Source organism: Oryctolagus cuniculus, chromosome 1, assembly GCF_964237555.1.
Source record: "Oryctolagus cuniculus chromosome 1, mOryCun1.1, whole genome shotgun sequence".
NCBI classification, from domain to species: domain Eukaryota; kingdom Metazoa; phylum Chordata; class Mammalia; order Lagomorpha; family Leporidae; genus Oryctolagus; species Oryctolagus cuniculus.
In genome coordinates, this window is record NC_091432.1 from 190,269,805 (window position 1) to 190,288,003 (window position 18,199).

Genomic DNA, 18,199 nt, shown 5'->3' on the forward strand with positions numbered 1-18,199 from the left:
CCCATCGGATGGAAGACCTCTATTTCTATCTCTCCCTCTCCCTTTCCCTCTCCCTCTCCCTCTCCCTCTGCCTCTCCCTCTCCCTCTCCCTCTCCCTCTCTCTCTCTCTCTGCCTCTCCTCTCTCTGTGTAACTCTGACTGTCAAAAATAAATAAATCTTTAAAAAAAGGAATTATTTTATTTATTTGAAAGGCAGAATTACAGAGAGAGGTAGAGCCAGAGAGAGGGAAGTCTTCGATTCTGCTGGTTCACTCCCCAAATGACTGAAATGGCCAGAGCTAAGCTGATCCGAAGCCAGGAGCCAGGAGCTTCTTTCAGGTCTCCCATGTGGGTGCAGGGGCCCAAGGACTTGGGCCATCTTCTACTGCTTTCCCAGTCCATAGCAGAGAGCTGGATCGGAAGAGGAGCAGCCAGGACTCGAACCAGGATCCACATGGTATGCCGGCGCTGCAGGCTGGGGCTTTAACCCACTGTGCCACAGCACCAGCCCCTCAAAATATTTTTTAAAATTTGCATAATTTGGAGCCTCTGTTGTGGTACAACAGGTTAAGTCACTGCTTGCGATGCTGGCATCCCTTATTAGAATGCTGGTTAAGGACGACGATGGCGGGGGATGTGGGCGGTCGCAGCTGTACGGACTCGGAGCTGCTGCTGCACCCGGAGCTGCTGTCGCAGGAGTTCCTTCTCCTCACCCTGGAGCAGAAAAGCATAGCCGTTGAAAGTGATGTGAGAGTAAACAAAGACAGTCTTACTGATCTCTATGTCCAGCATGCCATCCCATTGCCTCGGAGGGATTTGCCAAAGAACAGGTGGGGGAAAGTGATGGAAAAGAAGAGAGAACAACACGAGCTGAAAAATGAGACTAAAAGGAATAACACTGTAGATGGATTAAGGAAACGACCCCTCATTGTATTTGATGGAAGCTCAACAAGTACAAGCATAAAAGTGAAAAAAACAGAAAATGGAGATAATGATCAACTCAAGTCTCCCCCTCAGGCAAGCTTTACCAGTAATGCCTTTCGAAAATTATCAAATTCTTCAAATGTTGCACCCCTAATTTTGTCTTCCAATTTGCCTATGAACAATAAAACGGAACACAATAATAATGACACTAAACAGAATCATGACTTAACGCATAGGAAAAGTCCTTCGTGCACTGTGAAGTCGCCACCTTTGTCCCCTGTGGGAACTACTCCTGTGAAGTTAAAGCGAGCGGCTCCTAAGGAAGAGGCAGAGCCTATGAATAACCTGAAGCCCCCAGAAGCAAAGAGGAAGATACAGCATGTTACATGGCCATGAAGGAAAGTTTCCAAAAATGTAAATATAACTGTAATTGTAGTTTTTCAAACAAGTTCACTTATTTTGACAGTATTCACAGAGATCCTGATTATTGTGGAATTTTCTTAAGAGGTTTAAAATAGGTTCAAAAGAATAATCTTTTCTTCTTATCCTTCCTTTTTAAAAATTCTTGCTTTTCATCTCCTGATAGGGAAAGAATTTCTTTTTAAAACAATGACTTAGTATACATTCATGTTTACCCTCATCAGATCATTAGCTACAAGTCTGGCATAAAGCATTTAATGAATTTTAGGAATTATTCTCATTAGTGTCTTTCAGAGTCTTTAGGGAAATTTGAGGTTTTTTAATTCAAATATTTTACGAGTTTTTCATTTTTACTAATTTCCTTTCCCAAGCAGAAGCATATAACAACTCATCACAGTATTTTCATAAATATTGCCACACTTACCCTCAGAGGTTCACCAGGAAAAGCATCTTTTGTTGTACTGCTGTGCAACTAATCAGAATGGACAGCTAAAACTACTGCTCTTGATTGCATTGCTTCTGCCCATAAAATGCAAAAGGGAAGTCAGTGCTTGCTGTTCCTCCTTCTCTTGAATTTGAGATGGAACTGACTGACCGCGGGCTCACTGTCCGTCCTTGGACGTGTTCTTGTCAAGCTTCAGTCACATCTCCTCCTCACGAGCAGTCCGAGCTCACTCCATGAGTTCATCCATTTCTCCCTGCTAGGAGCTCAATCTCGCGGTGAAGTTGATTTAAAGATCTTCAGGCTGAGTCATGTTGGAAGTGGTACCTGATGGTAGTAAGTTTCGAGACTAGGGAGGAGTGTTAGACTTGTGGAATTGAGGAGAGTCCAGGAAGTGTTTTGGTGAGGGGGATAATCGGTATGATCTGCAGTAGAGCTGCAGAGGAGCTGCTGGAGCCATGGGACAGATGGACTCCCAGCTGGACAGGATTCCTGTGGTGTGGTGCGGACAGCGTCCACAGGACTGGTCCACACAGAACTGTCTGCCAAGGGTTTTCATTTATTTTATGTTCTAGTGATAAAGCCACTCTACTTGTGTGGTGGAAATTAGAAAATAGAGTTTACCTTCTGTCTGTAAGTTCTAGCGTCTACTTTTCTGCTGTGTATTCTAATCAAAAGCAAAGGGTACTTTATACTTTTTTCCATTGTGTGATTGATCTTCAACACATGTTAGAGGAGTCTCCTCTGTTGATTTGTTAAAAGCAGCATTGTAGTTCAGTTATTGAATAGCTCTGCAAAAAATTAACTCAGCCTTGCAGGTAAGTACTGCACTGGACTCTAACCTGGTAGTTTTTAACCATTTTGCCTTTATTTGAGACTGTAAATCTGTACACATAGGACACAGTTGATATGAAAACATTGTTAGTGTTATAGTTAATTGTCAAATGTGTGATTATCTGCAGGGCTGATGTGTGTGATGTTGTCGATGGGCAGCTGTGATCCTGTGCGTAAATCCATGTTAAGGGTAATTTTAAAAGTACAGATTTTAGGGTAGGATGACAAATTATATTTTATATTCAGTTGTCCCCTCTGCTTTCATCTATACTTCTCTCTCAGTGAAGAGAGAGTTAGCCATTTGACGATTTTCAGTCAGTGGGAACTTACTTTAGTTACTCAGTGAAATTAATTTTTAATTTGTATATTTAACTTACAGAGTAGGTTGATAATAACAGCTGAACTGTGTAACACTGTTGCTTCAAATTGAAGTTTATATTATGAACATTCAGAGCCACTGCTCGTGCAGCAGCTTACTGTCGAGGTGTTTTGAGTGAGGCGTGGAGAAGCACTGAATCATGTACTCCGGATGCCATCACCCCGCCACTGCAGAGCTGTGCCTCCTGAGTGTGCGGGGTACGGCGTGGCTCCAGGCGGCTGAGTGACGGCAGTGTGGAGCAGCAGCAAGGCGGGTGTCACCGAGGGGGTGGGCTCGCTGTGAACGGTAAATGCTTTTGAAATACCCCTCCCTCACTACTGTGGGTTGATGTTGTCACTCTTGACTCTACATTGCAGGGCAGCCAGATGTTTTTATTATTGGAGTAGGCAAATAGATGGCGTTGGAGCCAGTGGGTGGCTTGTGAGGCGTAGTTATAGGTACCACTTCCTGTCTTTTTAGTGGGAGGGCATTGTTTTTTTTTCTCCTTTTCCCTCTTTGTTTTATTTTTCCCTTTTCTGCCTTCCCCGTATGCTTGCCTTCTGTACTTTCATTCTCCTTTCTCCTTTCTGTAGATCTTAAGCTTCAGGCTTAAATTTGCAAATTGTATTTCTTTGGCCTACTCATTCACTTAAGGGTGAAGCTAGGCTCACTCCCAGTCCTCTTGCATTTGAGGGATCATCGATGCTGTGTGGACTCTGGAAAGCCTCAAGACCCTGCACTGAACCGCTTGCCAGTGGCTGTGTAAGCAGGACGGTTTTCCCAAGCAGCCTTAGAATCTAGACAGCTACCAGGCTCTTGGAAGTTTGGTTCTACTGCTGCTACTAGGAGGCCATTATATATTTGCTAGTATTAAAATCTTCAGGATTGGAATTATTATTTGAAATTATATTTTGGTTGACTTAAGTTTTGAGAGATGATTCTAAAACTGAGCTAGAGACTCATTCAATAGCAATGACCTTTTTGAAACTTACATTAAGTGAAACTGCCAGTAGATTAAACACAAGTGTGTAAGAGCTTCCTCTATTTACTCCGTGGGACTTCAGTCATTTTTAGAGGCAACAAAATGGTCAAAACGTTTTTAAGTGTGCTCTTTTATTAAATGCTTGTGCAGGTTTTGTAATTCAGTACCGAAAAGTTTAACCTTGTAATGTACATTTTTGTATGTAAAAAAAGTCTTTTACGTAGCCTTATCCTTATTTAAATAAACTAAATAAAATTAAAAAAAAAAAAGAATGCTGGTTAAAATCCCAGCTGCTCTGCTTCTAATATAGCTCCCTGCTAATCAGAAGGCAACAGAAAAATGGCCAGAGTCATTGGGCCTCTGCCACCCACATAGGAGACCTGGATAGAATACCGGGTTTTCTTGTCTTTGGTCTGGATCAGCCCCAGCCCCTGTGGCCATTTGTGGAGTGAACCAATGGATGAAAGATTCTGCCTCTCTTTCTCTGTCACTCTGCCTTTCAAAAAATAAATAAATAAAACTTAAAGACAAATTTACATAATTCATTCTAAATTAGAAAGAATCATTAGATATTGAGTTAGGAACAATTATGTTCACATGTAGGTGTTAATGGTAACCCAATAATCTAACAATTTTTATGAATATTTCATATTTATTGATTTTATAAGTCATTAAAATTACAGTTTTACAAAATTTATGTGAAGTGATTATCTCAAAACTAACTGAATAAAATCAGTTAGTGATTATTTGACTACTTGATAAAAATCTTTAATGTTCTTTCATGGTAAGTTGTCAGTTTCTGTGACAATCTGGAATAAAGTAGAGAATTCAGTACACCTAGACATTTGATTTTGTCCAGACAAACTTCTTTGCTGTCAAATCATCAGTCTTTGCAAATGATTATTAAAAATAAAATAATCTCATAACAAAAGTTTTCATTATAGATAAGATAACATCTTTTTTTTTTTTAAAGTCTGAGGAATTTGATTTTATTATGTTAAATTTTTGCTGGACTTTATGCTTATAGTAGTTGCACTTTATTAATTGACCAGCTAATTTGTTATATGGATTTTAAATTTGTCTAGGTTAAATATTAACACTGTTTTATATTTTAGCAGGGGAGGAATTTTTATTTTTTGTGACTAGAAGTAATAAGAAGTAACTATTGAAAGTTATATGGTCAGATTTGGCTATAAACTCTGCATCATTTGAAAAGCAAAACATTATTGGAAGATGCTGTGTTACTGTTTTTTACTATTATTATTAATTTGCTGTGTTGCTTTTTAAAAAGGCTCAAACTCACTGGCGCCGCGGCTCAACAGGCTAATCCTCCGCCTACCGGCGCCAGCACACCGGGTTCTAGTCCCGGTTGGGGCGCCGGATTCTATCCCGGTTGCCCCTTTTCCAGGCCAGCTCTCTGCTGTGGCCAGGGAGTGCAGTGGAGGATGGCCCAAGTACTTGGGCCCTGTACCCCATGAGAGACCAGGAGAAGCACCTGGCTCCTGCCTTTGGATCAAACTCATCCTGATTTCTCCTTGCTCAGTTGAAGTACCAACTACTGAACATTTATGTAATTATTGCTTTTTAAAATGCTGCTTCTGTATGAACAGTGGAAAGTTAATAGAAAAATCATTGTTTCTTTTAGTAAATCAGATTACATAAAACAGACAATTGTTACTTTTATTCTCTCAACAGACATTTTTTTAAAAATTATTTACTTATTTATTTATTTGAAAAGCAGAGTTACAGAGAGCCAGAAGCAGAGAGAGAGAGAGAGAGAGAAAGTCTGCCATCCACTGGTTCACTCCTCAGATGGCATCAACAGCCAGAGCTGAGCCAATCTGAAGCCAAGAGCCAGGAGCTTCTTCCGAGTCTCCCACACAGGTGCAGGGGCCCAAGGACTTGGGCCATCTTCTACTGCTTTCCTAGGCCAAAGCAGAGAGCTGGATCAGAAGTGGAGTCACTGGAACTGCGGCACTGGAGGCAGTGGCTTTACCCACTATGCCACAGTGCCAGCTCCCCCGGTATTGTTGCTCAGCTTGTATTTGCACCAGGCACTCAGCTAAGGGTGATTAAGCACGGCCTTGAATTTAGTCTGTGCTCTGCTTAGGAATTGTCTTTATGGGTTCTCAGGGGCCACAGTAGGGAACACAGTTCTTTACAGTAAACTTCTCACAGCATCTGTCAGAGCTCTAAACACAAAGGGTTGGGGTACCCTTAGAAACTACCTCAAAAAAATAACAATCTTATTGTTTGAAATGTTTTTTGAAGAAGAGTAAAAGCAAAATGAAATAATCAATGTAACATAGATATGTGAAAATATAGTACTATATAAATAGTGAAATTTTTAAGCCCTCATCTCTGGAAAAAATTCAACAAAATGAGGAGAACAGTTCATGATATGAATGGGAAATTCAGCAGAGAGAAATAAAAATGATTCAGAAATCATTTTTTTTTTCTTAAAGATTTCATTTATCCATTTGAGAGGCAGAGCTACAGACAGAGAGAAGGAAAGACAGAAAGATCTTCCATCCACTGATCCACTCCCCAAATGGCCGCAACAGCTGGGAGCTTGGTTGATCTGAAGCCAGGAGCCAGGTGCTTCCTCCGGGTCTCCCACCTGGGTGCAGGGGCCCAAGCACGTGGGTCATCCTCCGCTGCCCTCTTGGTAGCACAGTGGAGAGCCAGATCGGACGAGGTACAGCCGAGACTAGAACTGGTGTCTCAGTGTTGCAGGCGGAGGCCCAGCTCACTATGCCACAGCACCAGCCCCAATTCAGAAATCTTATAGCTGAAAACAACCAATGAAATAAAAATATGCAACCTAATAGTTCAACAGTATACTAGGATAAACAAAGAGTTTCTGAACTTGAGGACAAGTCTTTTGAAATAACTCACCTGGACCAAAACAATTTGAAAAGAATGGAGAAAGTCTACAAAGCATATGGGACACCATGACGTGAACAAATACTTGTATTGTGTGTGTAACAGAAGAAAAAGAGAAAGGAAAAGGCATTTAATAGCTTCTATTTAATAAATTTCATGAAATAGTGAAAAAATATTAAGATAATAAGTGAAAACTTTGAAAGAGATACGTACATCTAGATGCAAGAAACAAAAAAATTACAGCTACTCTCAACCAAAAAATAACTTCTCCAAGTCATATTAAAGTCAGACTTTCAAAAGTTAAAGAGAATTCTAAAAACAGCAAGAGGAAGTTATCAAGTAACAAATATAAGAATCTCCATTAGATTAGTAGCAGATTTTCTCAGTAAACATCTATAGGCAAAAAGAGAATGGAATGGAATGATATATTTAAAAACCTGAAAGGGGAAGGAAAAAGAAACCTGCCAATTAAGAAAACAGAACAGGGACTGCGCTGTGGCTTAGTAGGCTAAGCCTCCACCTGCAGCACCAGCATCCCATAGGGGCGCTGGTTCATGTCCCGGCTGCTCCTCTCAGGAATCAGATGGCCCAAGTGTTTGGGCCCCTGCACTCACATGGGAGACCTGGAAAAAGCTCTTGACTTCTGGCTGCGGATTGGCCCAACTCTGGCCGTTGCAGCCATTTGGCGAGTGAACCAGCAGATGGAAGACCTTTATCTATCTCTTGGTGTCTTTGTAACTCTACCTCTGAAAGAAATAACTCAAAATCTTAAAAAAATAGAGCAAAGCTGACATTGAGAAATAAAGTTTTTCTCAGACAAGCAAAAACTGAGGGAATGTGTCACCACCATTCTGGCCATGCAAGAAATGCTTGAAGGAGTCTAATGCTGAGTGCAAAAGGATAGCCGTCATCATGAAAATACAAAGCTCATTAGTAGTACAGATATACAAAGAGAAAAAGAATGGATTAAAACCTTACTGTAAGTGAAAACTGCCAAACTGCAAAGATAAATAGTAAGAGAGGTACAAGGCCGGCGCCGCGGCTCACTAGGCTAATCCTCTGCCTGCTGTGCCGGCACACCAGGTTCTAGTCCCATTTAGGGCCCCGGTTCTGTCCCGGTTGCTCCTCTTCCAGGCCAGCTCTCTGCTGTCGCCCAGGAGGGCAGTGGAGGATGGCCCAAGTGCTTGGGCCCTGCACCTTCATGGAAGATCAGGAGGAAGCACCTGGCTCCTGGTTTCAGATTGGCTCAGCGCACCGACTGTGGCGGCCATTTGGGGGGTGAACCAATGGAAGGAAGACCTTTCTCTCTGTCTCTCTCTCTCACTGTCCAACTCTGCCTGTCAAAAAAACAAACAAACAAACAAACAAACAAAAAAAAAACACACACACACACACACAAAAAGAGAGGTACAAAAGAAAAAAATACAGAATTTTCAGAAAGTAGTTAACAAATGACAGGAATAAGTTCTTACTTATCAATAATAACCTTGAAAATAGACATTAAATTCCCCAATCAAAAGACACAGATTAAAGTTGGGTACTTTATCTAGCATTAAATCCACATCTTACATCAGACTACATAGGTTTGATTCTAGCTCTAGGTCCTAATTCCAACTTCCTGCTAATGCTGACTATGGGACAGTGGTGATGGCTAAACTTTTTTTTTCTAAAGACTAAGAGTGTCTAAGTGTCAATTTTTTTAAAAGATCTATATATTTACTCAAAAGGCAGAGTTACAGAGGCAAAGATGGGATGGGGGTGTCTTCCATCCACACACCAAAAAGATCATTCATCTGGACCAGGGATTCACAGTGTGATACATCACATTAACAAATTGAAGAACAGAAACCAAATGATTAACTCAATAGATGCAGAGAAAGCATTTGATAAAATACAACACTCTTTCATGATGAAAACTACACAAATTGGATATGGAAGGACTATTCCTTAAAAAATGGGAAAAACCTTCCATGTTCATGGATTAGAGGAATCAGTTTCATCAAAATGGGCCATACTACTGAAAGCAACTTACAGATTCACTGTGGTACCAATCAAAATATCAGTTCTTCTCAGATATAGAAAAAACAGTGCTGAAATTTTTACGGAAACAGAGGAGACTGCGAATAGCTAAAGCAATCTTACACAACAAAGACAAAGCTGGAGGCATTGTAATGCTAGATTTCAAGACATACTATAGGGAAGTTATAATCAGAACAGCCTGGTACTGGCACACAGACAGACATGTAGGCCAATAGTACAGAATAGAAAAACCAGAAATCCACTCACATATCTACAACAGACTTATCTTTGACAAGGAGCTAAAATCAATCCCTGGAGCAAAGACAGTCTCTTCAACAAATAGTGCTGGGAAAATTGATCTCTGCATGTAGAATTATGAAGACAGACCCCTACCCTACAACTTATACAAAAATCAACTCAAAATGGATGAAAGGCCTAAATATACAACCCAATACCATCAAATTATTGGAAAACTTTGGGGAAAACCTGTATAACATTGGCACAGGAAACAACTTCTTGGAAAAGACCTCAGAGGCACAGGCAATCAAAGCCAAAATTGATGAATGGGATTACATTAAGCTGAGAAGCTTCTGCACTGCAAAAATGATGAGATACCCAATCGAATGGGAGAAATTATTGGTAACCTATGCAATTGATAAAGGATTCATAACCAGATATATAAAAAACTCATCAACAAAACAACCCATTTAAATGGGTAAAGGACTTAAACAGGCATTTTTCAATAGAAGAAATCCAAATGGCCAACAGACACATGAAAAAATGCTCAGGATCATTAATTGTTAGGGAATTGCAAATCAAAACTGTAGTGAGTTTACACTCCCCCCCCCTTCCCCCATTCAAATGGCTCTCATACAGAAATGAGCAAACAACAAATGTGTGGTGACCATGTGGGGAAAAAGGTACCCTAATCTGCTGTTGATCAGAATGTAAACTGGTACAGCCACTGTAGAAGACAGTATGGAGCTACCTCAGAAATCTGAGTATAGAGACCTACCATATGACTCAGTCATCCCACTCCTTGGAATTTACCCAAGGGAAATGAAATCAGCATATGAAAGAGTTATCTGTACCCCCATGTGTATTGCAGCTCAATTTACAATAGCTAATATGTGGAATCAAATACCATCAACTGAAGATTGGATAAGGAAGTTATGGTATATATGCACTATGGAATACTACACAGCGAAAAAAATGAAATTCTGTCTTTACAATATCATGGATGCAACTGGAGAACATATTTAGTTAAATAAGCCAGTCCAAAAAGACAAATGCCATATGTACTCCCTGATCTGTGATAACTAATAGAGTAACTAAAAGGTAATTTATAGAATTGAAATTGACACTTTGAGATGCAGTGACTTGAACAGCCCTTGTCTCAACTGTTCAAGGAACAGTTTTTTTTTTTCATATTATTTGTTGAACTCTTTAATTAGTATAGAGTTAATCTTATGTGCATTTTAATTGAAAATAGATCTTAGTAAAAAATAAGAATGGGACTAGGAGAAGGAGGAAGAAGGGTTTGTGGGCAGATATGGTGGGAAGAATCATTGTGTTCCTAAAGTTGTATTTATGATATGCATGAAGTTTGTATACCTTAAATAAACGGTTTCTGGGTGGAAAAAAAAAACACTACAGAGATATAGTAACCAAACAGCATGGTACTTGAATAAAAACTGACACACAAGTCAATAAAAAAATGGGAACTCAAAAAAATTCCTCCACTTAACAAACTATCAGATGATTTTTTTAAAATAATTTTTTTATCTATTTGCGAGACAGAGCTTCCACTGACTGGTTTACTCCTCATTTCCACATTGGCTATGGCTAGGATGGGCCAGAAGGATGGGGCTGGTGCTGTGTTGTAGCGGGTAGCACCGCCACCAGCAGTGCCAGCATCCATATGGGCACCTGTTCGAGTCCCAGCTGCTCCACTTACCATCCAGCTCTCTGCTATAGTCTTGGGAAAGCAGTAGAAGATGGCCCAAGTCCTTGGGCCCCTGCACCTGCATGGGAGACCCATAGGAAGCTCCTGGCTCCTGGCTTCAGATTGGCCCAGCTCCGGCCGTTGCAGCCAATTGGGGAGTGAGCCAGCGGATGGAAGACCTCTCTCTGCCTCTCCTTCTCTCTCTGTAACTCTGACTTTCAAATAAAATAAGATAAATCTTAAAAAAAAAAAAAGGGAAATCAAACAACAGCAAGGAAGTTAAATAATTGAAAGACAAACAATTTGAATACACATTTTTCAAAAGAAAACATACAAATGGCCAAGAAGTGAATCAAAAAATGCCCAGCATCAGCAGTCATCAGAGAAAAGCAAAGCAAAACTATGGTGAGATATCACTTCACTCCCGTTAGAGTGGCTGTTATCAAAAAGACAGTAACATACTAATGGGGAAGGAAAGAAAGGGAAACTTTTTTTAAGATTTTTTTTTTTTTGAAAGCCATAGAGTGACACAGAAAATGGGTGGGATGGAAGGAGACAGAAAAAGATATCACTTCTGCTGGTGCACTCTTCCAAAGCCATTGGCCAAGCCAAAGCCCAAAAACAAGAACACCATTTTGGTCTCTCCCACGTGTGGCAGAGGCCCAAGTGCTTGGGCCGTCTTCCACTGCCTTCCCAGGCACATTAGCAGGAAGCTGGATCAGAAGCAGAACAGCCGGGACTTGAACCAGTGTTCTGATAATTGTTGCCAGTGTTGCAAGTGGCAGCTTATCTTGCTGTGCCTCAATATTGGCCCCCTGAGTTTTCTTAAAAAGTGAAAATAGAGGCTGGCATTTGGCTAATGGTTAATATGGTGCTTGAGATGCCCGCATCCCATATTGAAGTGCCATGGTTTCAGTTCTGACTCTATTCTTTATTCCAGCTGTTGATAATGCTCACTCTAGAAAGTAGCAGGTGATGGTTCAGATTCTTGGATCCCTTCTATCACATGGGAGACTCAGGTTGCATTTCTGTCTCCTGGCTTCAACCTGGCTCAGCCCCAACTACAGCAGGCATCAGGGGAGTAAACCAGCAGATGAGAGGTCTGTTTTTCTGCCTTTCATAAAAACATTAAAAACTAAAAATAGAATTAATGATCCAAGAAGCCCTCCTATTTGGTATATCTATATATATTGAAGAAATGAAATCATGTTAGCAAAGAGACAACTATTCCCATGTTTATAGCAGTATTCATTATAGCCAAGATATGAAATCAACTGGAGTGACCATGAATGGATAAAGAAAATGTGACATAGATGCAAAACGGAATATTATTCAGCCATGAAAGAGAGGAAAACCTTCCATCTGCAAAAAGAAGGGTGGAACTGGTGAAATTATGTTATGTGAAATAAGCCACAGATAAGTACCACGTGTCTCTCACATGAGGAAGCTAAAAAATGTCAGTCTGAAGATCGAATAGTAGTTTCTAGAGGCTGGGATGGGTGGAAGTGGTAAGGATGGAGAGAGGTTAGATGGTACCAAAACACAGAAAGATCAAGTTCTAGGGTTCCAGAGCACAGTGGGGTGACTATAATTCATAGTAGAGTTCAGTGTCTAAATACAAAGAAATTATAAGGAAATAGAAATACTGAAAACCTTGATTTGACCTGCACATGCTGTATACATGTGGTGTGTGTGTGTATTGCCTCTAGTGACCATTCTCATGCTTTCATTAACTGTAGTTAGCCTCTTTATAGAGGGCACCCCTTCCTGCATTTTAAGAAATCTTCTTAAACTAGTTATTTTAAAGACTCATGTGAATTTATCATTAAATATTTTGTGATTTTTATTTATGAATCAATATATATTTAATGGGAAAATGTTATGTGAAGCAGTACAAAAATATATAAAGTGAAAAAAAGTCATCTCATTCAGCCAAGCCTTCAGAGGTAATCATTGTTTATACTTTGTGATTTAGTCTTTGAACTTCCTTCTATATGCTTACAAACATTTTTTAATTGAGTAATAGTTCTTCTGAGCCTGTGTCTTTTAATTTATATATAAAATACTTTCCTCAATATGAGGTTGTATACTTAATCCTGAGGAGGGTAGTGTAACATTAGTGCCATACATGAACCTTGTATAACTTAAATAAAATTCAAACAAATAAAGATAAATATAATCTAAAATAACCTGATATAATCTAAAAAAATACTAGTAGTCAATGTTAGGGCTCTAAAGTTTAACTTAAAATGATACCATGACATTATTACCTTCTGTCGTGGTTGTTGGTTGTATAATATCTTTTGTATCTGTGTTGACATGTGGGCTGTTTCTAAGTTTTTGACTACCAAGAGTAGTACTGTATTATATATCTTTGTATGTTCATATTTATCCTTTATTTATATAAAATGAATTTCTCGAAGTGAAATTTTGAATAAAATGTTAATCATATTTATAATTTCTTTGGTTTGGCAAGTTTCCTTCCCAAAAATTTTGTACCATTTTTGTCAGTAAAGGTAATACATACATCTTTGGTGGTTACAATTTTGTGACTAATCTTGAAGTCTTGAATTTTTAGTATCAATTTGAGCCACAAGGTGGGGCTAATTTTCTAGGTACCCATATGCATAGACTATGATTGACAAATAGTTAACAAAGGATAGCTGTGGTCATTTATCTCTCCTAAATGAAATTTTGAGCATTTTTAGTCATTAAAAATTATTCCATTATTTGAAGAGCCCAGTATTTTTTCAGGTGTGGATTAGATTGGAAAACCAAATATGTGATTATTTTTTTAAGCACATTTTTTTTTATTTGACAGGTAGAGTTAGACAGTGAGAGAGAGAGACAGAGAGAAAGGTTTTCCTTCCATTGGGTCACCCCCCAAATGGCCACCACGGTGGGCGCTGCGCCAATCCAAAGCCAGGAGCCAGGTGCTTCTTCCGGGTCTCCCATGCAGGTGCAGGGGCCCAAGCACGTGAGCCATCCTCCATTGCCCTCCTGGGCGACAGCAGAGAGCTGGACTGGAAGAGGAGCAACCGGGACTAGAACCTGGCGCCCATATGGGATGCTGGCGCTGCAGGCGGAGGATTGCCAAGTGAGCCACGGCGCCGGCTTCCAAATATGTGATTATTAATATAACATTTCAGACATGTGAATATCTGTTGTAATGTGACAAATATGTAATATGCATATACATACAGTGCTACAGGAACACTGGATTGCTGTCCTAAATTTGGAATGAATTCATTGCAGCTACTCTAATTTACATATAATGGAGTAAAATTATAATTTAAATATGTATATCTTTTAAGAGTAGTAAAAATATGAATTATAGTACTTTCATTTGGTTTCACTGTAGGATACTGCTTCGTACTCAGTGTTCCAGGACCTAGGTTAGGAGCTTTTAGGTTTTGGTTATGCCAGGTAAAATGAGTCTTAAATATTTTTTAAGAGCACATGTTCTGCAACCAGAATGCCTGGATTCAAATCCAAGTTGTGCTACTTTATTGAATGTTTGATCTTGGACATAGTATTTAACCTCCTTTTTTTTTTAACCTTTGTTCTTTCCTCATCTTTAAAATAAAAATAACAGTATTTACAACTTAGAGTTATTTTCTCAAATTTTGTTTTAAGTTATACAAGTTTCATGTATTTTATATATACTGATTAGCAACTTACTGACATTTCCCTCCACCATCCCTCCTGCCTTTGCTCCAACCCTTCCTCCTCCTCCCTCTCACATCCTCACTCTTAATTTTTACAAAGGTCTTTTTTTCTTTTTTAAGATTTATTTATTTATTTGAAAGGCAGAGTTACTGAGAGGCAGAGAGAGAGAGAGAGAGGTCTTCCATCTGCTGGTTCACTCTGCAATGGCCAGAACTGTGCCAAGCCTAAGCCAGAAGCCAGGAGCTGCTTCCGGGTCTCTCATGTGGGTGCAAGGGCCCATAGACTTGGGCCATTTTCCACTGCTTTCTCAGGCCATAGCAGAGAGATGGATTGGAAGTGGAACAGCAGGGACTCAAACCAGTGCCCGTATGAAATGCTATCACTGCAGGTGGCAGCTTTACCTGCTACGCTATCGTGCTGGTCCCAAAGATCTGTTATCGGTTTACTTAATGATCATATAGTTAAACCTATAGTAAGTAGAAGATTTCAACAAATAGTATGAAGAAAAAAGAAAAGAAAAAAAACTTCCTCAATGGAAGAGACAAGGGCTATAAGCAATCATTGAATTTCAAAATGCCTGTTTCACTCCAATACATTGCTTCAGGTCAGGGAAAACATATCTGTCTTTTGGGGACTGGCTTATTACACTAAGTATAATGGTTTTCAGTTGCGTCCATTTTGTTGCAAATGACAAGATTTCATTTTTTTTCAGCTGAATAGTACTCCATAGTGTATATATACCATATTTTCTTTATCCAGTCAATAGTTGATGGACATATGAGTTGATTCCATATCTGGGCTATTGTCTGTTGTGCTGCAGTGAACATGGAGGTACAGATAACTCTTTCATGTGCTTATTCCTTTTGGTTTGGGTAAATTCCCAGAAGTGGGATGGCTGGACTATATGGTAGGTCTATATTTAGATTTCTGAAGTATCTCCATACTGTCTTGCATAGTGGCTATACCAGTTTACATTCCTACCATCAGTGGATTAGGATACATTTTCCCCCTCATTCTTGCCAGCATTTGTTGTTTGTTGGTTTCTGTATGAAAGCCATTCTGACTGGGGTGAGGTGGAACCTCATTGTGGTTTTGATTTGCATTTCTCTGGTGGCTAGTGACCCTGAGCATTTTCTCAAATGTCTGTTGGCCGTTTGAATTTCCTCTCTTGAAAAATACCTGTTCAAGTCTTTAGCCCATTTCTTTCTTTTTTTTTTAAAGATTTATTTATTTATTTATTTGAAAGACGGAGTTACAGAGAGGCAAAGACAGAGAGAGAGAGCAAGAGAGAGAGAAAAAGAGAAGGAGAGAGGTCTTCCATCCACTGGTTTACTCCCCAAATGGCCACAATGGCTGGAGCTGGGCTGATCCAAAGCCAGGAGGCTGGAACTTCTTTGAGATCTCCCATACGGTTGCAGGGGCCCGTCTGCTACTGCTTTTCCAGGCTATAGGCAGAGAGCTTGATCAGACGTGTAGCAGCCAGGACTTGAACCAGCACCCATATGGGATGCCAGCACTGCAGGTGGTGGCCTTACCTGCTATGCCACAGCACTGGCCTCCCTTTGCCCATTTCTTAACTGTATTCTTTGTTTTGTTGTTTTTGAGTTTCTTTAGCTCTTTATAGATTCTGGATGTTAACCCTTTATCAGTTGTGTAGTTTGCAAAAATTATATCCCATTCTGTCAGTTGTCTCTTCACTTTGCTGAGTGTTTTGCAGTGCAGAAGCTTCTCTGCTTGATGTAATCCCATTTGTCAAGTGGCTTTGATTGTCTGTAATTCTGGAGTATTTTCCAAGAATTATTTGCCTATGCCAGTGTCTTGCAGAGCTTCCCCAATGTCTCTAGTAATTTGATGGTTTCAGGTCATAGATTTAGGTCTTTGATCCATTTTGAGTGGATTTTTATGTAAGGTGTTAGGTATGGGTCTAGTTTCAAATTAAGCACATGGAGATCCATTTTCCTGAGCACTATTTGTTGAAAAGACTGTCCTTACTCCAGGGATTAATTTTAGCTCCTTTGTCAAAGATAAGTTGGTATTAGATGCATGGATTGATCTGGAGTTTCTTTTATGTTACCTTGCTCTACCAAGTCTGTTTTTGTGCCAATAGCAGGGTGTTTTGATTATAATTGCCTTGTAGTATGTCTTGAAATCTGGTATTGTGACAGCTCTGGCTTTGTTTTTGTTGCATAAGATTGCTTTAGCTGTTCGAGGTTTCTTGTGTTTCCATATGAATTTCAGCATCATGTTTTTATATCTGAGAAGAATGTAATTCATATTTTAATTGGGATCACATTGAATCTGTAAATTGCTTTTTGTACTATGGACATCTTGATGATGTTGAATCTTAAAATCCATGAACATGGAAAATGTTTCTATTTTTTAATGTCCTCTTCTATTTCTTTAATTTTTTACAATTTTCATCATAGAGAATTTTGACATCCCTGGTTAAATTTATTCCAAGGTATTTAATTCCTTTTGGAGCTATTGTGAATGGAATTGATCTTAAAAGTTCTCTCTCAACCATGGCATTGTCTGTGTATACAAGGGCTATTAATTTTTGTATGTTGATTTTACATCCTGTTACTTTACCAAACTCCTTTAGGAGTTCCAATAGTCTCTCAGTGGAGTGTTAGGATTATATATATATGTATATATATATGAAATATATATATGCTGAAATATATATAATCAAGTAATTTGCAATACATATCTGCAATATATATGAAATATATATATATATATATATAAAATCATGTCATCTGCAAATAGTGATAGTTTGACTTCCTCCTTTCCAGTTTGTATCCCTTTGATTTTTTTTCTTGACTAATGGCTCTGGCTAAAATCTCCAGGACTATATTGAATAGCAATGGTGAGAGTGGGCATCCTTGTCTGGGACTGGATCTCAGTGGGAATGCTTCCAGCTGTTCCCCATTCAATACGATGCTAGCTGTGTTGAGGAATGTTCCTTCTATACCTAATTTGCTTAAAGTTTTCATCATGAAAGGGTATCGTTTGTTTTTTTGTTTTGTTTTGTTTTGTTTTTTGTTTTTTTTTTTGTTTGTTTGTTTGTTTTTTGACAGGTAGAGTGGACAGTGAAAGAGAGAGACAGAGAGAAAGGTCTTCCTTTGCCGTTGGTTCAACCTCCAATGGCTGCCGCAGCTGGCGCGCTGCGGCCAGCGCACCACGCTGATCCAATGGCAGGAGCCAGGTACTTATCCTGGTCTCCCATGGGGTGCAGGGCCCAAGTACTTGGGCCATCCTCCACTGCACTCCCTGGCCAGAGCAGAGAGCTGGCCTGGAAGAGGGACAACTGGGACAGAATCCAGCGCCCCGACTGGGACTAGAACCCAGTGTGCCGGCGCCGCAAGGCGGAGGATTAGCCTAGTGAGCTGCAGCACCAGACAGGGTATCGTATTTTATCAAATGCTTTCTCTGCATCTATTGAGATAATCATATGGTTTTTGTTCTTCAGTTTCTTAATGTGATGTGTCACATAGATTGACTTGCCCACCCCTGCGTACCAGAGAAAAATCCCACTTGGTCTGGGTGAGTGATCTTTCTGGTATGTTGTTGGAATCAATTACCTAACATTTTGTTGAGGATTTTTGCATCTATGTTCATCAGGGAAGTTGGTCTATAGTTTTCTTTCTCTGTCGTATTTTTTCTGGGTTAGGTATTAAGCTGATGTAGCTTCATAGAAGGAGTTTTGGAGTATTCCCTGCCTTTCAGTTGTTTTGAATA

The 18,199-nt window shown here is 39.6% G+C and overlaps 2 protein-coding genes across 3 annotated transcripts in view; both read left to right on the plus strand.

Moving 5' to 3' along the window:
* Positions 1-18,199, plus strand: part of IFT74 (intraflagellar transport 74) — a 116,406-nt gene that overhangs the window by 43,843 nt on the left and 54,364 nt on the right. The gene's annotated exons all lie outside the window — the stretch shown is intronic.
* LOC138844464 (ashwin-like) lies at positions 604-4,208 on the plus strand. Of its 2 annotated transcripts, none has more exons than XM_070053097.1 (2): positions 604-996; positions 1,120-4,208. In XM_070053097.1, exons 1-2 carry the CDS (start codon positions 604-606, stop codon positions 1,297-1,299), a joined length of 573 nt encoding a protein of 190 aa, XP_069909198.1. In that variant the 3' UTR covers positions 1,300-4,208. The 2 variants fall into 2 exon arrangements, with proteins under 2 accessions (XP_069909198.1, XP_069909209.1); XM_070053108.1 differs by having other exon boundaries at positions 1,140-4,208.

Bases quoted from the DNA above. Each gene is read 5' to 3' on its own strand.
- LOC138844464 (XM_070053097.1), top strand. From the start codon at position 604: ATGGCGGGGGATGTGGGCGGTCGCAGCTGTACGGACTCGGAGCTGCTG. The intron at 997-1,119 runs GCAAGCTTTACC...GACACTAAACAG, and splicing joins AACTCAAGTCTCCCCCTCAG to AATCATGACTTAACGCATAG.